The 27,283-nt window shown below is 43.1% G+C and overlaps 1 protein-coding gene across 1 annotated transcript in view; it reads left to right on the top strand.

Moving 5' to 3' along the window:
* The window catches only part of klhdc8b (kelch domain containing 8B), a 154,478-nt gene that overhangs the window by 2,287 nt on the left and 124,908 nt on the right, over window positions 1–27,283 (top strand). Inside the window, exon 2 of the mRNA XM_084069809.1 lies at window positions 24,355–26,046. Within this exon, the coding sequence (XP_083925935.1) occupies window positions 25,656–26,046 (391 nt within the window). The 5' untranslated portion in view covers window positions 24,355–25,655. The remainder of the gene's footprint in view (window positions 1–24,354; window positions 26,047–27,283) is intronic.

Genomic DNA, 27,283 nt, shown 5'->3' with positions numbered 1-27,283 from the left:
GCGGAACAGGCAACTACTTCATTTATTCTCTATTCTGTATTATAGTCTATTGTTTCTATTGCAGACACAAGGGCTATTTTTAAATACAAATTAAGAGGGGCAGTCAGGGTTTAACTTGGGGAAACAGGTGTATCATTTGACCGTTATTTCATGTTTATTGACCATACATGTGGCTAGGTTTTTGGAAGGACATTGCCTAGAAGTCCTGACTGTCCTCAGTAACATTTTACAACTAAAAAGACATACGTAGCATACCAGTCATGCAGAGACTGAGTACATACAATCTGTCCTGTGACGCTTAGTTTGCTCCTGTGTTTCTCTTCTAGTGCTGTTGCTACCATGACACCAGAATTTCACCCGGGATCAATAAAGATCTTATCTTATCTAGTTGATACAGTTGTGGTGGAAAATGTATGTATTAAAAATATGCATTTATTCATGTTTTGCCGCTTTACATAAAAGCCCTCAGATGACCCCAGGGGTAACACAAGTAGCTAAATCAAGACTAACCAACCGCTGGAGCAGTAACGATAATACCATGATACGATGAAGTGAAGTTATAGCCTACTGTCATTTGTTGCTGGTATATTGGGAAGATGGGCAGATTCAATCTCTGTAAGAGAGATAGCTAGCTGATGAAATCCCCCACTGCCTCATTGGGGATTGTTAGTTCAAACTTTGACAGAAGCCTCAGGCAGAGACTCACGGTAGAAAGAGGAGGGGTCTTGGATTGTTTTCAGTGATTTTCAATCACGTGCCAATATCACAGAGTGTGTCGAGGGCATGCAGGTTTGCCATTCCTATCAAACACTGCATCAGAGGATTTCACTCATTCGTTCTGCCTCTCTGCAGTTTTAAAGTGTTTTAATTAGCAAGATTAGCGGGTGTAGTGTTGCGGTTTGAATGAGCACCTGTGAACGCTTGGCCCTTCGTGCCACATGATTGGACAGCACTGGTTTATGGTTGTATTTTGGTTGTTTCTATGAAATATTTTTCAGCACAGAAGATGAAGCCGTGCCCCATTTACACACACACACACACACACACACACACACACACACACACACACACACACACACACACACACACACACACACACACACACACACACACACACACACACACACAGAAATGCATCAGGTGTAGACTGACGCTCCGCTTTATCACGTCATTATGTTGCTTATTATACAGTGCATGTCTCTGTTTACAATCCCTTAACTGACAGATTGTACATATGCTTTTGCGAGAGTAGAAACATCTGGCTACGCGCACACACCACATGCTCAGTTCCAGTTGCATCTCCCAAGTGGGCCTTTAAGTTCTGTACTTTACTTACTACATGTGTGCAAATTGGAACACAGACACCCAAGTAGAAATATAGAGGCTTATGCTAAATTTATACTTTGCACGTCGATATCACATACAGAAAATATCACCGGCACTCAACAAATTATAAATCGTTCGTTCACCAACTACTGTTCCTCCAGTGTTATAAACTGACATACTGTACCTGAGAGTCTTTGTGTTCTCATTTAGTCTGTCTGGTCAACCTCTAGGGAACAGGTCCTGTCTTTAATTGAATCGTTGTAGTGCAGATGTTCTAATCCTCTGTAGTTTAGGGAAGATTAATAGATACCACTCTCCTCCGGTGTCTTCTACGCCAAGTGTACATGTTGAACCCAGGGTGTCATTATGCATGCAGCTAGCAAAGCGCTTATTTCATAATTTCTCTCACTGTCACTCTCGTGTGTGTTCTCCGAGCTCTTTCTTTCCCTCCTTGTTAGTCGAGGAACTTCATTAGCGGAGCTGCCTGGCAGCCTCTGGGCCCCTGATGGGCCCCAGCGGGTCTATCAAGGAGAGAGCGCTCAAGGCATAAGTCTGGGAAATTGGGATGGTGTTCCATTGTCACAGAGAGCAGTGCACAGCAAAAATCTGGAGTGTTCACGTAACTTTGAAATTGTACAAATGGACCCAGATTTTTGCTGTGCAGAGAGAAGCAGAAGGAGAGAGAACGCTGTTTAAATCTCTCTGCATCAGGGCCTGATCAATTGGCTTATGAATGAAGCCTGAATTCTTTATGGGCTTCCACTGCATGTCCTGTATGTGGCACTGGACAGCAATCTGGCACTGTCTCTCACCCTGGTTGTGTTAACAAAACATCTCAACCACTTGATGCAAAATTACTCTTTGGTAGAGGTTTGGGTTGTTTGTTGCTGTCGGGCAGAAACCAGCTAAATCAATTTTTGAGCTTTTTATTTATTTTTTCATAAATCAGTGCTATTGAACACCCTTTACGTCCACACGCTTTTGACCTCCAAACTCATTGTGAGCTTGGAGGTCCATTCAGCTGTTCTTATCAATGATGAACAAAACCTCCTAACTCCACTTTTTGTTTTGTTTCTTCATTTCCTGAAAAATTAAGTTAATGAACATTTTGGAGTTAGCTCGTTTCTGCCCGACAGCAGAGATATATAAAATAATAAAGTCTGCACACTGGTAATATGCTCCACGTATTGCAGATTTGATAGAGGTTTGCCATCCAGCCATTACGACGCCATCACGGTACCGCCAAAATACATTTTAGTCGACTAAATCATCTGTAGATTTAGTCGACTATAATCTTATGATATTTAGTTGACTAAAACTAGACTAACAGTAAAACATTTCAGATGACTAAAATATGACTAAAACTAAATGGAATTTGATTCAAAAGACTATGACTAAAACTGAATAAAAATTTGGTGTCAAAATCAACACTACCCTACAGGACTGCTCCGCTAAACCCAGCCAATGACAACTTTGCCACTGTTTTACACAGAGGCAGTGCCAAAGGAAAGTCTCCCCTCCGCTTCTCTGCATGTTACGTTGTTAAAAGACAGTTCACGGGACGGGTGGGAGTGTGCGTGCATGAACGTACACACTCGTATCAGTCAGATTGCTCCATCCATAGAGCTAGCCCTGCTCCCTCGCCATCTGAAGATTCCTTAATGCAGCAAGCAGTGTAACCAAAGCCGTGTGTGTGTGTGTGTGTGTGTGTGTGTGTGTGTGTGTGTGTGTGTGTGTGTGTGTGTGTGTGTGTGTGTGTGTGTGTGTGTGTGTGTGTGTGTGTGTGTGTGTGTGTGTGTGTGTGTGTGTGTGTGTGTGTGTGGCCTCTTCTCTCTTACCTCTCTGTCACACACCCATCCCCTGCCCTCGCCTGCCTGTCTGTCTTTCTTTCCCTCTTTTGCTGTCTCTGTCTGTCCCCTAGGGGTGCTTTTCCCTTAATTTGGCCTCACATCCTGTCTATTTAAGGAACGAGAGCTGAGCGTCTGCAGGGAAAACTGGGTGGGATAGAACATTAAGTGAATGGCATGGTGCTCACCATGAGTCCCCAGATGCCTCACACACAGAGCGAGAGAGAGAAAGAGAGAGCGAGAGAGAGATAATGCCAGCTTTGGAGGAGAGGAAGGAGGGAAGTAGCAGAGGCGAGGGAGTGAGAGAAAGGGGGATAGTAAGGAGAGAGAGAGTGAGAGAGAGAGAGAGAGACGCTGGCAGGTTTTCTGTGGTCCTGTCCCACAGTGTAATCTGTCTCATGGAGGGTTTAGAGCTGATTGAAGCAACATGTTCTGTCTGCCCCGGCTCAGGGGCTCCGCAGGATATGGACACAACATCGACACCCCCAAACACACACAAATTATAGCCGCACAAATACACACAGAGACGTTAAATAGGCTACACGCAGATCAGAGATGCATGTTGTATGCACTTCCATTTTATTTCCATGTGCACATGCATACATACTATACATAGCCTACGCAAATTCCTGGTTGAGGATATGGAACCAAAACAGTGACTGTTGTCAGTTCACAGAATTATTGCAAACCAATCAAAGGTGTGGCATGCCAGCAGCAACTTCTGCATTCTGAGCCAACTCTCATTATACTGGTGGTATATCCTAGCAGCACTATATTATAATTATATCTATTATAATGAACAGAATCGCTATGAGTGAGTGTATGTATCTGTCCTTTGCGTACCCATCACAAACGGACTTAGATTTCCCCAAGGTTGCAACCTTTAAATTCAACACATCTTCCTTTACTTGATCCTTCAACTGGAAATGCTCTTTTTTTCCCCTTACTTTAATGATCATTTTGTCTAGTTTGCTGAATTCACCCATGAATATTGTGATGTCTGCTTGAGAGGAGGAGGACTTGCTTGTTGGACATAACAGTGGAGCAGTGGGAGGGAGCTTTGAAGGGTGTTCATACAGCATCGATCTGCATTAAGCCTGTTCAGGGAAACTCTCCCTAAAAAATCAATCAGGCGACTGCAGTTGATTCAGAACGCTGCTGCTCGAGTCCTTACTAATAACAAGAAAGTGGATTATTTTCACTCCAGTTCTCAGATGTTTTCACAGGCTCCCTGTCTGTCTGGGGACTGAAATTAATAAATAAAGCATACACGTAGGTCTGTTGTATTTTAGTTACTACATTTAGGTACTACATTCATTAGCCTAATTTGCGCAATATGGACATACCTCAATATTTATGCCAAATATCTCAATAGCTATACAATATGACTATGGGTTCACTTATTTTATATTTTTAACAAGTGTAGCAGCAACAGTGAAAACTCTTCATTCTTAGAAAAAAACTGCATATTAGGTCAACTGTGCTCTCTTATTAAACATTTTGTGTTTTGAGTTTTTTTTTCTGTTTATAGTGAACTTAGCCTCGATCTCCAGGCTTTTATTGTTTAGTTTTGCAAAAAAATGAAAGCCTTGGTGGGAGTGTTCTAAAATGTTCACCTTTTTTCAAGCTTTTTTGAAAATAGCAGATCTACAAGCTCACAATGGAACGCTATTTTCAAGTATAAATGTAGAGTGGTTAAACAGATTTTGATGCTATATTAACTATTGTTGCTGAGGACCCCCTGGAACCCTCTCAAGGGCCCCACTTTGAGAACTGTCATAATGTTATAATGTCCTGTTATAATATTTGCCACGCTGTTGGCATGCAAGCTAGTTCTCCTTGAAAAAAAGATCATAGCCTCCCACTCCGACCTTTTGGTTAATGGATGTGGTGCAACATCTTGAACTATGGAACTCAGATTTATGCTTAAAGGCTTCCCAGATACATTTCTGAAAATGTGACAATCACTCCTAGACTATTGTAAAACTAAAGCTTTAAATGTAATCTCCAGACTTTTATCCTAAAGCCATTACTATTATTTCTGTGTACAGAAATCAAATCATTCATTTCATTCATCTTTCTTTTTCTCCCCTATTTGTGATTACTAGGCCTGTGCTTACCAGCCTGTTCGGGAAGATGGGAATGCGTGCCCCACCCATTTATGCAAGACCCCTTGTCATTGTTGTCAGTGTACTCATAGTAGTACCCTTTGTCAGAGTACCCAGTGCGGTACCCTCTACCATAGTTCTTAGTACATAGGCTAATCTATGGCATCAGTACTATGATGTCATATTAAGATGGGTATAAAAGGGACAAGGATAGACTCTCTCTCCCATCACCTCGCTCGCATTACTCGCATCTCCCTGTCCTCATGTGAGTCTTACATGCAGCTTCTTCAAGGACCTCCATACATGGGCATAAATGGGAAACAGACAGACCCGCAGACAGACAGATACACACTTGGCAGTCAAGCTCAACTTGTGGGTGGTAGAGATTCGGATGGTGGTCTGTCCTGTTGCACCACGCTATGCAAGAATGAATAATGATATCATGGAACTAGTCAACAAATAAAATAAAAAAATGAAAAAAAACCTCTAGCTGATCTGGAGGTTCAGTAGACTTGCAAATACTTTGTCCATCTTTATCACAAATGTTTCTCATTTCTCCCTTCACCCTCCACCAACCTTATATCCAACCATATTCCGAAACCGATTTCAGAAGACTTGTGTTGTCTTAACTCCCTGAGTGGCAGGATTGCCAGAATTATTTCAGAATTGATTCTGAAAAGTGCCAGAGTTTTTTTCACAGAAAACAAAAAGTGCTTAGGAAGCGAGATACAGCCTTTTTCAGTTCTAAGTTAAACAAGGAGTGGATGGAGCTGCACATCTTCAGATCATGATATCTTGGGTTCTGAACATGTTTTTCAAAACTTTTTTTTTTTTTTTACTATTTTTTCAAAAACACGTCAAACACGTTAATGGCACCCAGCGTCATAGCAGTAAAAACACGTGAAACACGTTAATGGCACTCAGTGAGTTAATTATCCAAATGGATTCCTCTTGTCTTAGTTCAAAAACACAGTATGCCACTGTTATTCAGCCATTTGTGAAAGTGCCTTTGTCAACGTTCCAGCTAATTTCTTCTTGTCAGACAACTTCAAAGTTCTCCCCATGTACTTTTTAGCTGCTTTTGTTCTCCAACAACATCTACCACCCAATCAAACGTCTGATGTATGTATCTCTTTTTCTGCCATTTCATTATGCTTAACTTATACTCTGTTGCATGGCGGAGTCATGCACCGAAATGTCAGACCTACAAGCTCACAACACTCCGAGATGTGACGCGTTTTGAGCTTGTAGATCAGCTATTTCTGGCATGTGACTCTGACTGGCGTGTATAAATCAGACTGAAGTGTCGTTTCCGCCCCTTCCTCATTCACTTCTCAACCAGCCTGTTCTCTATCATCCCTCCTTCAACCACCCTCTTTCTTTTGAGTATTCTGACCTACTTAACGATTTCCCTTGCCTCAGTGGAGGTAAAAGTTGTCTCTATGTTTTCGTTTCATTTCTTTTTTCAAAGAGACTCTCTCATAAGTTATACCTCCATGGAATAAGCTGCCGAGTCTACTGTGTTCTGAGAAAAAAACCTTCCAATGTCTTTCTTCATACATAAGACACCGTTCTCGCTCTGTCGGCTCGCTGCTGGAAAGAGCATCATTCAATATCACTGCGGGGTGGGGCTGTTAAGCCATGCGGGAAATTGAATGGAAAACACCTTGAGTTTTGAACGGTATGGGGGGGAAAAAAACTTCTGCCAGCAGGGAGGGGAATTGTATTAAGTATTATTATTTGTTTGTACTACGTATAATGAGTTCATTTTCTCAAAATGAAATTATTAGTTTTTCCTTTGCACAAATATTTCAGATATACTCATTGTCTGCCACACAGTAAGGCAGCTGCAGCTATCCTCCTTATTGGTTTTAAGGGCAAGTTGCGGTTACCAACCACCCCCTCACTGTTTACACAAAACCAGTCATGTGCTCTGCCCCAGTGAGTGTGAACTATGACCTCAGTCCTGCTGTATAGATTTAAGATCACGGCTGGTATTATCAACAGATGCACACGGTGATATAACACTAGCCTGGAAACCAGACAAATCTGCCAGTGCAAATAAAAAGCCCTCAGCAGATTTGGTCTGGCCCCGCTTGGTTGTGATTGGATTTCCCTGCTCCCAAAGTTGTGGGCCACCAATCAGGGCCCAGTATGCAAATAATGGTGCGGGTTTATCACCAAAGGCATGTTTTGAATTCACCCCTTGGTAATGCAGGTTCCACACAGAGATTCCAGACTAATATCTACGCAGTGAGTGATATTAGTCTGGCCATGCCAGGCTAATATAACACATTACTTCATGTTGGCTTGCTGGGTCAAAGACAATCAAAATGCAGAGAAGCATAATACTACATAAATAGTTTAGTTTTTTAAACATAACATCAAACACTTAAACGATACATAAATACAGAAGCTACAGTGTTTGAGTCATGTTAACGCTTTTGGATGCAACATTTGGTGTGTGGGCATGTGTCAGGTAAATGCAGCTCATGTACTTGGAGAAGAAATTTGAACTTGTATACTGTATAATCTGCCAGTGATAATGTTAGTGTGTGTGTGGGATTTGTTGTAATTAAAATATAAAACTATAAATGCCATGTTTGAACCAGAATGAGCCTCAGCCACACATAGTGTATATCATAACTCAAGTACTCAACTGCATCAATTCGCATTATCAGCGGAACAAATAAAAACACCATCTGTCACAGAGTCTGGATCAGGACTGTTGGGTATTAATTAGAGACCATGTAGTGTCCCACCATTAGTGTGGCAGAGCTCACACCATTAGTGTGGCAGAATTCACGCCATTAGTGTGGCAGAGGTCACACCATTAGAGCGAGAAATCAATTCTGGACAGTTTAGAATGTTGATGGTGATTGATATGTGAGAGAGAAAGAGAGAGAGAGAGAGAGAGAGAGAGCGAACGAGCGAGCGAGCTGGGGATCATGATATCTTTCTTTTTTTTTTGATAGAAAATATGGCTCATAGTTTAGAAAATCACAAAAAAGACTATAAGTTAAGCATGATGAAAAAGCAGAAAAAGAGATATATACATCAGAAGTTTGGGCGCTGGTTTTGATTGGGTGGTAGATGTTATGTTGTTGGAGAACAAAAGCAGCTAAAAAGTACATGGGGAGAACTTTGAAGTTGTCTGACAGGAAGAAATTAGCTGGAAGCCTAACCAAATGGGCTCTCACTGTGTATAATTCTGTTCTAGCTTTAGTAAGGAGATGATATCACAGCGACTGAGTGCTGCAGGGAGCTTTAGTGGACTTCCAGCAGAGAAGAAGATGACGTCTTGCTATTAAAGAGGTGGAAGCCAGAACAGCCAATTATCTGGATGTGAATATATAGTAGTCTTAGACCCCAAAGATGTTAATATGAGGAGAGATTGAGTGTATATTTGACATTAGTATTAACACATCCACCGCCAAGGGCTAATCTCAGAATGTACTCACCAGTGCCAAGGTTTTTTTGTTGTTGTTTTTTTCACGTCGCCATAGACCTTGTTAAAATCCAACAGTGAGCTCTGCTTTGTTTACATACATCGGCGACATCTGCCTGCGTCTCCCACTCAAGACCACGTGTCAAACGGGCAAGCCTTGTTTGAGTTCTGACCGTTTATGTTAACATGGGAAATGCGAGGAGAAAAAACTACAAGGGCTAAAATGGACTTTTAGTGTGCGCCTTAGAATGGAGGCCGACGGGAAACGAAAAACGGTTCCGACTTCCGGTGGTGTTACACTGAAAATGGTCGGAAAAGGAAAAAGCACCCGGACCGTAGGGCTACGGTCTCGGCGCTTAACAGTTGGATTTAACGGACCGTAGGAATACGTTCTTGGCGGTTAATGTGTTAAAGTAGCTCTGCCAAAACTTGACCATTGAACATGTGGGCTAGATTGTAAGGTTATGCATGACATCTAGCTTTGAAAAAAATAAACAGTACTTAGCTCATGGGAACAGTTTTGAGAGCATCCCACAAATTATCATCTACAGTCAAGTTCACACTCCCAGGCCTCCTGTAGTTGAAGAGCTTTCATAGGACAGGAGGTCATGATATAGTTTCAAAATTATTGACTTTTGAAGGGGATTAAAATGGAGAAACTCCAACAACTGATTCGGAGTGGGCAGAGAAAAACAATAGATGCTATCGAAAGAGATAAGAGGATGGGGAGCCATTGGGAGGTGAAATTCATTTGACAGATCTGCAATGCTTCAAAAAACGCCATTCTTATATAGGTCTCCCGATGGCTTTCCACTGGGGATTATAATGCCTTTGGAGATACGAATGATCAGATTGCTGTGACACCAGCGATATCAAATCTTGCCAGTCTGGTATGAATGAACCCGCGGGGTCTCAGCAACCGTGCAATGTGATAGCTGCTTGATTTGTGTTGCTGTGCTCGGCTACCGACTCTGCCGGCGCTGTCGCCGTGGTGACAGCTAGTGGAGCGCCTGATTGGACAGGTGACCTCAGCGTGACGATTGTGCCTGACGGGGAATGTGCACCAGAGACACTGTAATTTAGTCTGTTGAACCCGATATGCAAAAGCTATTATTCCCACACACACGATCACCCCCTCACACACACACACACACACTCTCTCTCTCAAGTGCCTCGTCAATTGTGATCCACCTGACCACTTTCACTCCGTGTGCCCATGGTTCGATTTGTTAAAAGTAAAACGGAGGAGGGCACATTGGTTCACCCAAAAAAGTACTTATTTTCAATCAATTACACACCCCATGAAGCCTTGAATTCATGGAGATTTTTTTTGTTTTTTGTCGCATTCCTAAGAAAATAATTTGATGACCGGCGGAAAGATGCTTATGTCTCCGGTAGGAGATTGAAAGGAGAGTCTCCTACCGGAGAGACCGCATGTCATCAAATTATTGGCTTAGGAACGCGACAAAAACAAAAAAAACTCCATGAATTCAAGGCTTCATGGGGTGTGTAATTGATAGAAAATAAGTAATTTTTGCGGTGAACTACTCCTTTAACCACTATAGTCCTATATAGTGTGTAGTACAACAAATAGCAAAAATATCAGATCTCACGACATTGACATTGACATTTTTTATAATAAAATGTATTAAATAATTAACTCTTGAAAATGTGCCCAAATTAGCGATGCCGAGGTTAATGGTCAACATAATTTTTTTTAATGAAATTGTTAAATTGTGATATTAACATCAACCTTTCTATATGATGCATATCAGACATGTCTACCCCCCCCCAAAAAAAAAAGAAGGAACTTAGATCCCCCCCATCCCCCCAGAAAATGTTAACCCTTTGTGTGTGTGTGTGTGTGTGTGTGTGTGTGTGTGTGTATATTTTATTTTAACATACTTTTTATTGAAGGATTGTCACAGCTTACAGGATAAGATAAACAGTAAAGGCCTTTGCAGACAGGGTGCGATTAGTCAATCATTTTTTACCGCATGCGAAAAGACGCACGAATCAAACTGGGTTTGATTGGGGAAAAAAACGCATCGCAGCATCGCATCGCCGCACGGTAAATTCGGAGCCGGTGTGCATGAGGTCATTGAGAACCATGTGTTCATTTAAAAAATGATATTGTCCGTTTTGTCCGTGCGAAAAATCACACCCTGTCTGCAAAGGCCTTTACAGTGATAAAAATAAACCCTTCTAGTTTTCTGTAAAAAACAAACAAACACACAAGACAAACACAAACCCCCCCCCCACACAACCCCCTCCCAAAAAAAGTACTTTTGACAGTAAATAAAAAGGCATGAAGAGGGGTATATAATGTCTATCTGACTATCTCCTCTCATGGCTGCTTAGTCCCATCTCCCTTATCTTGGAATGTTCTATTTTTCACTTAGAGTTTCCCTACGTCACCTCCTTCTCACCTCTCTCTTTTCTTCCTCAACTCTTCCTCACCTTTTTCTCACCTCTTACTCTCTCTTTCTCTGCAAACGTCTCTCAACTCTCCGGAGTTCTTTTCTTCTTCTTCTTCACTTTCAACTTGGCCTCACTATTTTGGGCATGTCATTATAATTCTTTTTCAGAAATTTCTGAAATAGCAAAAATAGCCTATCTAAGTTCACAGCGCATTGCGATGTGACACGTTTGTAGGTAATCTATTTGTGCTACTTTTGCACAACACTGTCATACGGCGAAGTATAAAATAGGGCATTAATTAAAAAAAAAAAAAAACTGAAAAAGATGAAATATGGAGATGCAAGGTTTCTGCCGACAGCGACTATATGTGTGCGCGTGTGTTTTTCCGTGTCACACTAAGTGATTATGCACTGCTGCTGTTGCTCTAATCTCTCTTGAAATTCCCCATCCTGTGTTCGCTCCCAGCGGATCCCTGTCTGGTGAGTCAGACTGTATTTGGAGTTGAAATGCACTGTGGGGAGTCTCTGGAGGACATGGCCACAAACAATTCATATTCCAATAACACCAGAGACCGGATTTAATTTATAGCTTCCTGCTCACAGGCGCGTATCACACTGAAATCACAGGAGGCGAAATGCTGTCTTTTTTATATGAGCCTCATGTCATTTCCCCCTAGAATGTCCTTTTGGCCATTGAATGAGTCCAGTGAGTGATGCCAATTCATCATTACCGTAGGATTAAATGTACGTGAAAATCTGCTAACATTTTATTTTCGAGAGGCTGTTTTTCAATAATATAGCAATAAACTCATTGTCTTCTTCTTAGTATTATGGCACAAATGAGTTACTACAGGAGAAAGAAACTACAACATCTATGTTTTTATATAGTATACTGTATTTCCAGCATGACATGAGTTCAGCTAGTGTCCATCCATTTAGATTTGGCTGTGACATTCATGAGGGTTTTTATGTGTGCACTGGCAAACTTCCACTGACACCTCTTTGTCCCACTGTGATTGACCGCAAGAGCCCTGTTATGTTGCGTGCTGGTGTTGCATGCCAAAAAAGCCAATCTTCTACAGTAGATCTGCTATTTTTGTTGTGCAACCCAGTGCATAACTACGTATAAACCAGGCATAAGAAATGATGTTTCCATCTACTAATGGGTCTGTCCGGGTCTAATCTCGCAAACCACTGGACCGATCACCATCATTTCTTGTGTAAGCTGGCAGTAGGCCAAGGAAGTACCTCCATGCATTTCTTTTCACAACATTTAACAAGAATTTAACACTTCAGAGACTATTAAGAGCTCACAAAAAGTGTTTACAATTTTGCCCCATGGGAAATAACCCCCGCAAGATGATTTAGAGGATCTCAATTCTCAAACCAGTTTTCCTGCCTGCAATGTTCAGAGTGGGATCGTAACCTCCGTGAAGATGCTGAGTTCAGCACTGCAATGACATCTGGCTCTCCACGGGGCACGCACTTCATCTTCCACTATGCAACAATAGCAAAGTACTAGAACGACAGGTAGCCTACTCCTCACAACACCTGTTCTCACTTGGGTGGAAATAAAGAAACTGTTAAGTTTATTTTTTCCATTTAGAGCAGATTATTTGATCAGCAGCTGAGAAGCTACTTTGGCGAAAATGACAATTGAAAGTCAGTAATAAGTAGGTTCTGAGATTGGAGTGAGATATATTTTAATGTACTGTTTGTAATCAAGCGGGCGGCACTTAGTTTGTAGCCACTGCTGTTCAGTTAAACTGCTTCCCTCTAATGACTCGAATTGACACAGACTTCACTGTTTGAATTCAAATGATCCCCAAAAGATTAGCACTAATCGTAGTTATGAGCAGAATACTAATAAGACAAACTCCCCATTTCTAGCTTAGTGGAAAGGAATAGCTTCCCAGGGTACAATGAATATGCAGTGTTTTGCCCATAATTGATAACAGTTGTTGTTTTGTAATGAATGTAATTGTGATGTGCTATTTGTGAGTTTTGAAGGGAATGTCCGCACACAATATACTGCTCTCCCATATTTTGTTAAACCAACAAGAAATTTATGGTGCCTGGTGGGTGTGTGCGTGCAGAGTTTCACACCAAAGGGTCCAGCGGTGCTGGAGATTAGCTGCTAACGGACACAAACACACCCACACAGACACACAGATAGATGGACAGGGGCGAAAACATAATCTCGAGACTTCGGCCGTCAGGCCTGGTGGAGATAATAATGAAACTGGTATGCGGTTACACACTCAATGTCATGTTATACCATGGGATTGGCATCGGTGAACTGATCTACGAAACTTGGCCTCGATTGATCGTGCTTTTGACCACACAAAGAATGGTTCAAGTGGTTATACATAAGAAAACAAGCTAACAGAGTACTGATCAACATCTACAGTAACAAGAGTCACACATTCACTTGATACTACTGTTGTTTATCCACTGTCTTGCCTTTATAAAGGGCTTGTGGGTATCACATCCCAAACATAATCAATGGAATCCCAGGAGGGAAGAGAAAGTATGTTCAAAGTGAATATTGTAAGCAGAGCTACTTTGTTTGGAGTAATGATATGCATCTTGCTTTATATTTAGAGCTCAGACTCTCCTCTTCCCTGAGTTTTTTTCAGTGACATACTAGAAAATGGTTGAGCAATGCACGCACGCACGCACGCCCGCTCAACCTCTTAATCAAATGTTCATAACCCAGCCTCCTGCTTTGAAATTGAGTCTATATAGGAAGTGACGTTCATATGAATGGCCTGTACAGTAGTTCATATGAATGGACAGACAGACAGACAGACAGACAGACAGACAGACAGAGCATGTGTGTCAGTGAGCACAAGTCTTGGGGTGTGTGTGTGTGTGTGTGTGTGTGTCTCACAAGTGTGGGTTATGCAGGGGCATATACGTTCCACAATTCACTCACAAAGGTAGCATATCGTCATTGAATATAGACATTAGTCATACTGTGTGATATCATGTTTGAGTGAGTCATCATCTAGATTCTAGCAGCACTGACTCTCAAACACTAGAGAGTCCACACATTTCATAGAAAGGTGCTTTCAGAGGCTGAAACTGAACATCAACATACAACTAAAGGACTAGTGGATTGATTTCTGTAAAAATCAGGGAAATCAGAGAGAGCTATATTGTAATACCTCTGATCATCAACATAGTGAGGGAATCATTTGAAATTCCTGGGGACTATAATCTCCCTGTAATTGGATGACAACTGCACCGGAATCCAGAATAAAACTCAAAGACTATTCTTTGAGGCAGTTAAGGAAACTTGGAGTGTCATAGAAAGCATGCTTATTGCTTACTTTCCTGTATGGTATGGCAATGCTATAGCCCACGAGAAAAAACTGCTGGACAGTGTTGTGCATACAGCTACAAAAATAATTGACTGTATAATTGGAGTCCTCACATCCGGACAACCCTAGCCTGGCTCCAGCCCCTGAATCTCTGAGTGAAACAAAATGAAAATTCAGGCTGAGTGTCAGGCTAGGCCAACCCGGCCCCTACTCAATTATATGCCTTCGAGTAAAGGACCAGAACCGCTCAGTTGCATTTGGTTGCATGGTTTAGACGTATCCAGTTCTATGGGGGGGGGGATACCCCCCCCACTCCTGGGACGAAGAAAAAAGGAAAAGAGAAAACTTCCGACAAGCCGGAGGTTTTTCACGGGTGGAAAACGGAAAGCTCGTCCAAAAACACACTGCCCCACCTTTTTCGCGGACCGAGGCCGCCGGATTAGACCCGGGGCGAGGGTGTTTTAGGACAACGGTTCTTGTTATCCATTTCTGAATGGAAAGGTGCGCGATGAGAGACGTTTCCTTTTTGCCACACATCTACACTTCATGGAGTAAATTATTTTGTACTGAATTAACCAAATGAAAGTGAGAAAAACCCCAAAAAAAAGGAAAAAAAACACAAAAAAAGTGTGCGTGCGAAGCTGCACGGTGGACTGCTCAATCAGTTGCGATGGACTGATTGAGCAGTCCATCGCAACATGGATCAGAACCCTGTTGGTAGATATTGCCAATAGCCCATACTGTGCAGAGCAATACAGTTTTGTGTGTTATGAATGCAAATGATATGTCCTCTTATTTATCCTACGCCCTCCTTGCACGTTCAACCCCATCTCAACCAGCACATACTGTAGATGCATTTTTATGTGTCTGTATTGATTTGTTTTACATTCAAGCTGCTGTGAGATTAACATAACTTTGAAATATAATTTTTTTTTTTCTCTTCTTGATATATGCCTGACAAGCTGCATCTCCTGAATGATAAATACAAAGTTAGATAACGATTTTGACACACGGGAGGATTGATTGTCTTCATTAGACTGCTACTACTGCTATTTTAAAGTTACTGTGACATTTGGATTCATATCACCCACTACATATTAGTTAAACAACAACAACTTCAGGAAACAACTCGGGTCCTTGAGCCAACTAGAAATGTGAGTCACGCTGTTGGGACGATCACTCCTGAGTCCTGATGCATTCTTATAAGAGTCAATATTTTAACCAACCGCATTCTTTCTCCATTTTCTTCCCTGGAGCCACAACAGCCCTGCTTGCCTTCTAATTGGCCTTTCTAAACGTTCCCCCAGGGTTGCAAACAACTCACTTCTTTAGTGAGCTTGAATTGATTGAACTTTTGATATGAACCGTTTGTTTGTTGTATTGTTGCTTGTATATCTATGTTGAATATTTACCAGCCTTTGGCCTTTTTGTGATAATCAATCATTTGTCTGTTTTCTTTTTCTACCCCAATTGTAGTCGTTATGTCAATTGATTCCTCCCCACACACATTTCTGTGTGTTGTCACTGCTGTTGTATCCTACTGCCAGTGAGGAGCACCTGCGGGAGGACGTAGGACCTCTGTCCTACACCTCCTGCCCAAAAACTTCGCTCGGCCCGTGCCGCCCAAGCCCTTAGGATTACGTGCATTGACAAATATCTCCCTCCCCGCCCGGCTTCCCTCCCCCGAACATGGGCCAATTATGTTCATAGACGCTCGACAAAGCCATATGCATCACGGCGGATTCGAACCCCTAGTCTCCACAGTGGTGGGCAGGTACTTCACCACTGCGCCACCTGAGTGCCCATTTGGCTGTTTTTAACGTATACTGCTGTACTTTTCAACTGTCAATAAAATATTCAATTAATCAATCAATTTCACCAAATCCATCCATCCACCAATCAAAAACTATAACTTGCAGCTCGTTCAGTTTAGGTTAAGGAATTAGACAGTGGTACTGATAGTATACTGTAGTTGTACAGTACGCCTATGCATGGGGTTGGTAAGGTTAATGTTAATGTAAGAATCTGAGTAGGGTATTCAGAGAGCACCCATTGGCAGAAAAGTGTTTCTTTTACCAATGATGTGTGACAGATGTACAGTATATCTGTTACAGGGAAATTGGCATTCATTAGGAAATTGGAAAGGTATGCTCGTTTTAGGCACGGGGCTTCGGCGCGAGGCGGGGCTTTGATGCGAGGTGGAGGAGCGCCGAAAATAAAATGGATAATATGAGAGAAATATTCTATGACAGGTTGGATAATGAAGAGGTTAGCCAAACTGAACAGAGTAACGCTGTATTTTTAACTCGCAAGACGGTGATAATAGTTATTGTCCATGACGGAGGCGCGCCGACTCAGCAGACCTTGAGGCCGAGGAGGCGCGCCCGAGCACCTCCAGGCGCGAGTGCCCGCGCCGACCGGCCGATGGTCTGCTAGTCAACTCAGCGCCGTCCGAGTTGTAAACCGATAGGGGGAGAATAGATCTTTTCATGGGTTACTATCCACGACACACTCTAATTAGTGTGCATGTGTGCGTGCGTGTGTTTGTGTGTGTGTGTGTGGGGGGGGGCTCTAGTGTGGCTTGCATTGCCCTCTAGTGTTGGTTCTACAAAATTGCCTAGTAACAGGTGTGTTGATTACATAGACAGATTAACGTCACCAGTCGCAATCAAAGTGAATCGATAACAAAGGGGGAAGCGAGGGGGGGTGAAAACGAGCGGTCCTTTTTCAATTTCACTGGTTTTCCAATTTCCCTGTAACATATCCACTGTCTAAATAAGTTTCAAGCTGTGTGGCAACCTTCTCTGTGTCATTTTGATGATGACTACACTACATGCATGAAAACCAACATGCTGTCAAAATATTTCTAAACCGATGTCAGAGACTCTTGTCTGTATTGGACCGAGACTTGGCATATGTGACAGAGAAGAGTGAATTAGCTATTATATTAGAATTATTTTTCTTGTGATTGCATTGGAGAGCTATAGCTAAACTAATCTCAATTTAAGAGAATGTCATGCATCTCTCCATTGGTTACAAGTTAGCATTTCTCAAAGAAGTCACACATTTCTGCATAACGGTCACCTGAACATTTGGCTGTGTTAACCTGCTTGTAGAAGTTCCAGCTGTCATGTGGGATTACGTACACATTGTCATTCCCTGTTTTTTAAACCCTTGGGCCAATTTCTGCACTACTTGGTAAGATGATTTCTTTAATAAGCCCAGGGTTTTTCTATGTTGGCTCTGTGCTGAAAAGATCCATGAACCACTGGTGTAGACTAAATCACAGGACTTCAAAGTGGGGGCCACTAGGGGCGCCAGGGGGAGCAATTGGAATTGGAAAGCAGATACCCAAGCTCATGTGACATGTTTTTGCTTATAGATCTGCTATTTCCCCTATTTTCTTTCTTGTTCTTTTTTTAAGCCATTAGCAGATCCTATTCCTATGTCTATTTGTGGGTCCTTGTCATGGAAAGGTTTGGGAACCCCTGGGCTAAATCTTTCAATATTTACTTACTTAGACCTAGTTCCTATTAGAACATTGTGTGACAAGTCCCCTCCATCTGCTCCGGTCCCCTGGCGACCCTCCTTGCACCATGCCAGCTGACACCCATCTCAAGTGGCTTCTTCCCGTCGTTTCTGTAGCGGATGAGGTTTTTACAGGGGTGGAATTGCTGGTCCCACGCCCCAACCCTCCTCCTTTTCCAACACAGGCTTGGGACTGGCTTAGGTGGAGTTGATTCGATAACTATATGGATATTTTCTTTCCATTTTCAGTGTCTGTCTAGTTTCACAATAAAGCATAGGGATAAAAACCTGACTGGTACAGAACTTGTACTGTACACATTACAATAATATACTGCCCGTCAGGTCTGTATCATGAAGTCCATTTGACCCCAAAGGCCTAATTACACTCCAAATACTCAGATTCAATGTTGACCTTATTTCAGCTATGGTAGATTAGGTTGCTTGATCCTCCTTGTGATGTGGTTTAATGGTAGCTATACGGTAATTTTCTCCAGATTTAGCAGTCATCATGTCAAACTATCCATTGCAGGAGGCTCCATTATGTCCTGGCTGTAACGGTACACATGGTCACCTTTCTATCAGAATTTGGAAAGATATTTTCAAAGAGGTTAATTATGACTTTGAGGGCTGTTTCTCTCTATTGCCTTTTTCAATTAAAATGAATAAACTGTGCACACAGTTCGGCCAGTGAGTTTGAGAAGACCAAGGGCCGACTAAAGGGCTCTAGAAGAAAGTACTCCTGCACACCTTCTTCTTCACTTGCAATTCAATTTCGGAACATTTCGGTTCACAGACCTTCAGACCTGTTAAGGTCTCTGTACCAAACTTTTAATACATTTTAATTACAAGTGAAGAAACTAGTGTGTGAGAGTCCTTTGTACTGCCCTTTTAATTTTTAATTGTATTTCAACATTTTAGAAAATAAAAATTACTTTCACTACTGTATATAAAAATTACTTTCTTGGAACTCTTGAGTAATTAAAAAAAATACTAAATAAATATCAGATTTATTTTAAGACCGAGTATATAGATTTAGCTGCATGTCACCATAGGACTGCCTACGCGTATTTAGTTGTCAGCATGTGTTGCTACTAGCGGCACAGGGGCCCCAGGGGGCCTCGAATATTGTTTGCACATCTGCCAGGCATGTTCTCACTTGTCACCAATCACAGCTGATAACCATGACATGTATCGCACACCACCAACATCTGTAACGAAGCGGCAGCAAGGGAATGCTCATGAGTACCGTGATGTAGTCTTCAACCTCACCCCCCAGATGCCCTCCTCCTATGGGCGCGTGCGCACACACACACACACACACACACGTATTGCATAACTAGAGTTATAACTCAATTAGAGGCTACGCTAAAATTCCCCACCTTAAACACATTATCTGTCAAATGTATAATTTATAATATTCATTTGGCATTGCTACCATTTCAGAATACGTTGGCTTATGATTTCTACCCCTTTTTTATTCATCAAAGTCAGCATTAGGAGGGAGAAGCGGGGTGGGCTGGCGAGCGATGGAGAGAGAGCGTTGTGATATTTCACACTAATTCGATTTGAACTGTGTCAAATACATTTGCATAACGTTCCGTATAGCATAGAGCAAGCCATGTTCCTGAGTGTGTTGCTGAGCAGAAGTAATGGAACTGCATGGTGTTAATTGAAAATCTTCAGTTTTAGATTAGTGTTGGGATCATCAGGTTGCGATGACATACGTGCATATATGCAATTATGCAGAGTACATGTCATGTCATTGAATCCAAGAATGAGACATGAGCTACTTATGTCATATTAGAATACCAAGTGGCTGTGTAAACGTTTTTTTTTTAAACCACATCAACCCAGTGATGTCCCTATTTTGGGCAAGTCATTGTAGGCTAAAATCTTCCTTCTTGAAATAAATAGATAAAATTCAATATTTAAAAACAAAATCTCCCAAAAATCCCAAAGAATCTCTAATCTTCAAAAATAGTGAATATTGTAGATCTACAAGCTCACAATGCGTTAGATGCAACGCATTGGGCCCGATTCTCTAAGCTGGTCATTAATAACATGTAAATAAAGTTACTAAAGGAGGGTGTATTTTTTCTAAGCAGAAACCGATGGGCAATTCACAAAGGGGTGTGTAAATGCCTAAAATGTGCGGATCATTTTTGCCTGAAGGTCAGAGGTGCGTTCATGTGGGAGATCATTTGCATTGCTCCTCGCCCCATTTAAGACCATAATAGACCCGCTAAATTGACCGACAGAAAAACATGAATGAATCAGACTACTAACGTGGGAAGTTGTGTAAATTCCTTTACGTTCAAAATATGGGCGTAAACAGCTTAGTGAATCAGGCCCATTGTGTGTTTCCTTTGTTCACTACTTGTCACACGATGAAGTATATAGCTTAATGTATTTGGGAAATTGCCTGTATGTCACCTCCTGTGTTTTACCATGCATTTTTGACGAGACTATTTTCAACGGCCTATAACAAGCGAACGGGGTGGCGATGACATTTTTTTTTTTTTTTTTGGAAGCACAGTGATAAATCTTTTTTTAAATTGGCTTGTCAGATATGAGCATGTGTGTAGCTGAGCTGGGGTTACAATAGAGCCATGGCATGGACGGACGTATCACTCGTAATCCCTTAAGGCAGGTGGCCTTGCCACTCAACATCACAAAAGACATCAAATAAAAAACAACAAAAATAGTCCAGTTTCTGTGGCCAACGGGTGTAGTGAGGCTGTCACAAACACAATCAATATCAGCTGGCTGCTCACACCCAAGATAATTATCTTCACTCTCTCTCGTGCGTGCACTCTCTCTCTCTCTCATCTCTCTCATCTCTCTCTCTCTCTCTCTCTCTCTCTCTCTCTCTCTCTCTCTCTCTCTCTCTCTTTCTCACACACGCACTCTCTCACACACAAACACACACGTCAAAGAGAATCAGGTTTGGAGACAATCTGTACTCAGTGGAGTTCAGATATAGACTCAGCACAAACTAATCAAATCAGCTGCAACAAAACCTTTTGTAGTGGAGACACACAGTGAAAGATAACTTATGGACACACTCTACTGTAGAACTACACACCTGCGCACGCACGCACGCACGCACGCACGCACGCACAAAACACAATTATTATTAATTTTTTTCTCCTTTTGGCATGCAGAGGAATATAGTCATTCTTAGAAATCCTTTTATTCTGCAGGGAGCTGTTGTTTCACATAATTAGAGGATGAGCTACATGAGGCAACAAAAAAACTAGCGATGCAGTGGAGCTGTACAATTCCAGCCCATGGAATGAGGACATTTGAATGGGGTGATTCACAGTAGATCGGGTGCGTGGATGCTATTGACCATATTTTCACTGAACTGTCTGATTTAAGAGCAACATGGCCGCTGTGCGTATGATGTCAATTGAAGGATATCTAATACTGTCGCATTGCTACTTTTCTTCCTGTCACTATCTCCTGCAATCTCACTTTGTCTTTCTCCCTCTCTCCCCCATCTACAGTATGTCTCAATAGTATGTCGATAGCTTATTGAGGAGTGAGAGACAAAGTGAAATCCCTCTGGAGGTGTGTGTGTGTGTGTGTGTGTGTGTGTGTGTGTGTGTGTGTGTGTGTGTGTGTGTGTGTGTGTGTGTGTGTGTGTGTGTGTGTGTGTGTGTGTGTGTGTGTGTGTGTGAGGGTGAGTGCAAGGTAAAATGGAGGAGATGCTGGCTGACAGGTGCGCAATGGGTTTTCTATATTTAGGTGAAATATTGCACCACAAACAGGAATATTCAATACAAGCACATAGCCACTGTACATCTGATGAAGACTGCAAAGTTCCCAAGGCTTAACCACATGAACTCCAGCGTCCCTATGGGGTGAACATTCTGCAAGAATTACAGATCTACATACAAGATCACAATGTGTAAGCAACTGATAGTGAGCTTGTAGATCAGCATTTTTTTGCCAAGAGATTTTGTGTCGAGGGGAAAAAAGGAGGGGGCCTAGTATAGACCCCTGGTGGACTCTCGTCAAATAAGTACAGGTATATTATATAAACGGGGTTTAAGCGGTTAAATGTTTTCATTCAAACTGACCTGGCCCAATGACAATGTGCCTTCTGTATACAACTTTATTCTAAAAGATCATTCCATTCCAACAGATTATTCATTCCATTCCAACGGATTATTAAGTGCAGTAGATGTCAAATTGAAATTGACAGACGAGACATGATGAGCTGTCCTGTTACAAGTCCTCATCTTCCTCAATATCAAAGATATGCGGATGCTCACCTCTGCTTCCTGCTTTATGTCTTCCTTGACTTTATTCAAGCTCTCTCACTCTCTCTCTCGCTCTCCGCCTCTGTTTCTTGCCAAAGGTCAATATTTCCACTGGGGCTCGACCATTAATTGGGAGGACGGGTCTTTAATTATGAATATTCAGTCGTATTGACTGTGTGTGTGTGTGTGTGTGTGTGTGTGTGTGTGCGTGCGTGCGTGTGTGTGTGTGTGTGTGTGTGTGTGTGTGTGTGCGCGCGACCGTGTGTGTTAAAGCCTGATTGATACTGTATTTGAGTCCAATGCTGAAACAGATATTATGGAGTAAAGAAAATCCGATTTTCTGTTTAACACCAATGTCTTACTCCCTTGATCCCTCAAATGTGGTTATTAAACCCTTAATGGAGGCAAGATATTTTACAGTTAAGTCCAAAATGACATCAGTGCACTTAAACCTCAGTAAACCTCACTGGAAATGTAATAATGTGCGCACACACAATGAGTGAGACAGTGTGACAAAAGTCAATTAACATTGCGCGAGGATGAAGCAAGAGGATGAAGGAAGAATAAATGTCATGTCACGCGGGAATGTCAGCACAGCAGCATTTAGCATCGTCACCACCACTGTACGTCATGCCAATGAGGACACTCACTCAAATCTCCACACGACTACATAGCACCAACTTTGCAACATACAGAGCAAAGAGCCTTCTGTCAGCTCATAACGCACATACTATGTGTACTAACTACAATGTACAGATGAAGGTTGCAGACTAGAACAATTATTTGCACTCGCACAAATACTCATGGAGCTCATGGAGGTTGCATTATTTGGAGAGTATCCTAGCTAGTGCGGAGTGATGTTGAGAAAAGTCAGTCGTGACGGCAGCTCAGATGATATCGGCCTCTGCGTTCTGTCCATGACACCAGTCTCGGATGATATCGGCCTCTTCGACCCTGCTCCTTGTATGGGTATCTTCGGCGGCTCCATCTTGTATATGGTATCGTAGAGTTCCAGAGCTAACGGTTAAGTAGCTCTATCAGCGGGACTAGGGTTGCCAACAGTCCCGTATTAGCCGGGACGCCCCGTATTTGAGCCAAAAGGGGTGTGTCCCGTACGGGACTTTGTTTGTCCCGGACTCCGGTGTAAAGGGAAAAATAAAAAAAATATTTCTGTTTGCGCACACTGCAGTGTCTGGCTGCGTGTTTGTGTGCTTTATGAGATGGGCGCTAGGACCGCTCAGTTGACAGGGCAGGCACAGTGCTCGCACGAGTGCTTGTGTGTGTGTGTGTGTGTGAGATTTTCTCCGGTGGGAACGGCATCATTGTTTGTGTGGCATGTCAGCCTGTTCCCAACCCTAACCCTAAAACCGAAATAAAGTAACAAAAAAAAGTAACTTTATCCGCGGGAAACCCGAAAAAAATCGCGCGCGTGCATGTGTCCCGTTTCTCCAGTTCTGGATGTTGGCAACCCTAGGCGGGACAAACCCTCTTCAACATAGATTGCGTCAGCCTAACCTTTGGTGTAACCATGACGATCTAATGTGGTCACCACATTAGATCGTCATGGTTACACTGGTCATTCTGGTAACGTGGAATCCTCTCTAACACACTGCCCCGCATCAGATCAGCGGATCTTCCATATAAATCCGCAAATCCCCATACAGTATATGGAGTACCCTGATTTCATTTGACATCATAGTACTGACGTCCTAGACTGGCCTGGACTCCATATTTGGGCATGCCTCACACAGAACTCCATATATGGGCATAGAATGGACACAGACAAACTGACACGTACAATGGGTACCTGACAATTGTTCCCGACTTGCGTGATCCCCGAGTAGGCTGGTACCCAAAGGTCACCGCTCTAGTTGAATAAAATCCCATAATGGCCCTGTATGTTTAGCTGAGTAATGGCTGGCAATTCTGTTGGCTTTATTGACCAGTGTAGTCAAGACTAGATTAGCTATTTCACCCTGTTGCTCACCATACTGCGTGGTCTTCACTGTTTTTCCCATGCACAGAGACAAGCTGGTCACCACTGAGCAGATTTAATCCTGTGCTCTGTTGTATTCCCTCCCAGGTCAGGCGTCTCCGAGGGACCTTCACCCCCTCCAAAAGGGAAGGCACGAGGGAGCCATCAGGAAGCTTTGTGAGAGCACGACCTCAGTACCCCCACCCTCTGGGAATTAGAGTTCTTCTAATTAAGGGGGAAAGTCTCTGTATTGGACTCAGAGGGAGACTTGTTCTCATTATACTCCCTGGGAGCTTTCATTTAAAAGACTTTGTTCCTTTTTTGGAGGGATTTATTTTTATTTTCCTCCATTAGAGCTGTAGACCTTGTCCCTGGGGTTCCAATAAGAGTGTGGAGCAGCGACCGTGGACCCAGGAAACTGTGGATAATTGCTTTTGTTTCAAGCTATGAATTGGGATTCATCCCAAGGCTTTTTCCCCCCTGGATTATTAGGTCACTACTGAAGGTCAGGGCTTCCACTTATTATACTCCTCTGTGTTGATCCTATGCTATTTCTCCCCTCGCTCTGTCTTCATTCTCTTTTTCCTTTTCCCTGCCACTCTTGACATTCGAGTTCCTGTGGGATTAAGTATTAACCCTGGGATACCTTTTTGAGTGTCCTTCACCGCAACTGCCATATAGTTGCCCCCTCTTCTTTTGAAAGTGCACTCGTGGGAATAACCTGATATTCCTAAATAACCTCCCCAGTGGGGTGCACTGAAGGGCAGGACAGAGGAGAGACCGGAAAACCCGGGGGGGTCAAGGAAGATGAAGGGCGGATGGTTCCTCTGCTCCAAAGGAAATGACAGAGGGATGAATAAAACATTTGGATAGAGAGAGAGAGAGAGACTTACAACATCTGGCCAGGGAGCTGGTTCGTCACGCTTGCCACACTCTCTCTCACTCTCTCTCTGTCTCTCTCTCTGGATCACTTGTTCATTCCCGCTTGTCTTCTTTCTTTCTTTCACACTTTGCTTCACTTACTAACTTTACAATTGTTTAGTTTTTTTCCATTACCCTATCCTCCCCTCATCACCCTCCCTCTCGCTCTCTCTCTCTCCTCCACTTCACTCAAAGAGACAGAAACAAGCTATTGCCTGCTGCTGCATGTTCGGCCGCTCCGTCGAGCGCGTTCAATTTTGTTCAGGGTTTTGTCCTTCCCCTTCCCACCTCCTCCTCCTCCTCCTCCTCCCCCTGTCCACTTCCTCCTGCTCCAGTGCGGTGCCTCCTCCTCCTCCCCCTGTCCACTTCCTCCTGCTCCAGTGCGTTGCCTCCTCCTCCTCCTCCTCCTCCTCCGCCGACTGCTGCCCCCTCACCCTGCCTCGCTGGCGCAGTGTGATGGTGCGCCTCCTACTCTCGCCCCCGGAGACATGCCCGTGCGGGAGATGGCTGTGAGCCCCGTCAAGTCCCTCTACTGGGAGCAGTTCCCCCCCATGGCCCAGCGGCGGGTGTACTGCGCGCCCGTCTACCACGACGGCCTGCTGTACGTGCTGGGCGGCTGCAGCGAGACCGGCACTCCCCAGGACAGCGTGGAGGTGCTGGACGTGGAGAGCCAGACGTGGAGCCGGCTGCCGCCGCTGCCCACGGCGCGGGCCGGGGCCTCGGCCGTGGCGCTGGGCGGCCAGGTGATGCTGCTCGGCGGCATGGATCACCAGCAGAAGCCACTGGGCTCCGTGGAGGTGTACAACCCCGACGAGGGCAAGTGGGAGCGGAGGGCGGGCCTCGGGCAGGCGTCCATGGGAGTCACGGCGTTGGAGAACGGTAAGAAGGCGGTGGGTGTGTGTGTGTGTGTGTGTGTGTGTTTGGGGGGGCATTGTGTTGATGGAGCTCTGACCCCTCAGGTCCTTCTGGAGTCGATGTAGCTCTCATGTCTGTTTGGTGTGGGTGATTTCACTGCTTCTCAACGTCCAGGGTTCCTTGAGGAGCTACGGATCTGTACAATTACAAATGCTACAGAGTTAATCCATTCAGTCCGGGGACACATCTATGTCATTTTAGATGTCTTTGGCTATTCAGAAATAGCCGATCTACAGGTTCATAGCGTGGCACAGAGTGCTGCGCTATGTAGAGCTTGTAGATCTGCTATTTTAGAAGAATCGTGAAAATGTGTGCAAATCTTTGAATATATATTCTTTAAAGCGAACATTTGTAACTCAAATCTTTGCTTCTGGGGGTCCCTAGAACAACTTATTTTACAACTGTTTGCTTTAAAAATATATATATTTAAAGATTTGCACAAATTTTCACGATTTTTTAAAAAATGTCCAAAGAAATCTTAAATGACACGAGATGCGTTCCCCGGATTGAATGGGTTAATATAACACTAAGGATTGTATGGCGTAGATTATGGTCCCAGAGATACAAATTGTATCAAACTTGAGTACATGGGTCACCACTGGGTGATTCACCACATGCAACACGTGTGGGTAGAACAGGAAAAGAAATGGCCTCATGACTTAGAAATCGCTGAGGGAAACATATCTATGGCTCTGATTATTAATCTCTGCTAGGAGATTACTGCATTCAGATGTGTCTGTAGTGTCTGTTGTCTCTATATCTGTGCGTGTTTCTGTCGCAGATAATCTCCCAAACTACTAGGCCGATCAGCGTCATATTTCTTTTGCATGCCGGCATGTATACAGTATAATTGTAGCTACTGTATCTTCCGTCCAGGCTATGTGGCCTGGAACTACCCAATCAAGACATGCACGATGTGTCAGTGGAGTTGCTGCGTGGAAACTAAATGTCTGAATTCATGGTTGTTGACTATAATTGATATGGCTATAACAGATAATGTTTGTTGCAGTACATGCCTGCCTCTTTCTCACACAGTACCCTATGCACACATAACACACAGTACACACATACACACTAGGGATGTGCGGGACAATTAATCAAACATTTTTGTAAACATCTATTCGATCATTGCAGGAAAGAAGGTGAAATTATTTTTTGCATAATGAATGACCACAAATTGGCTGCAAATTTTATTACAGCG

This window comes from Gymnoscopelus microlampas, assembly GCF_963454915.1.
Source record: "Gymnoscopelus microlampas genome assembly, chromosome: 10".
Taxonomy (NCBI): Eukaryota; Metazoa; Chordata; class Actinopteri; order Myctophiformes; family Myctophidae; genus Gymnoscopelus; species Gymnoscopelus microlampas.
The sequence above is the reverse complement of the archived record's forward strand: the minus strand, read 5'-3'. Positions and strand labels throughout refer to the sequence as shown.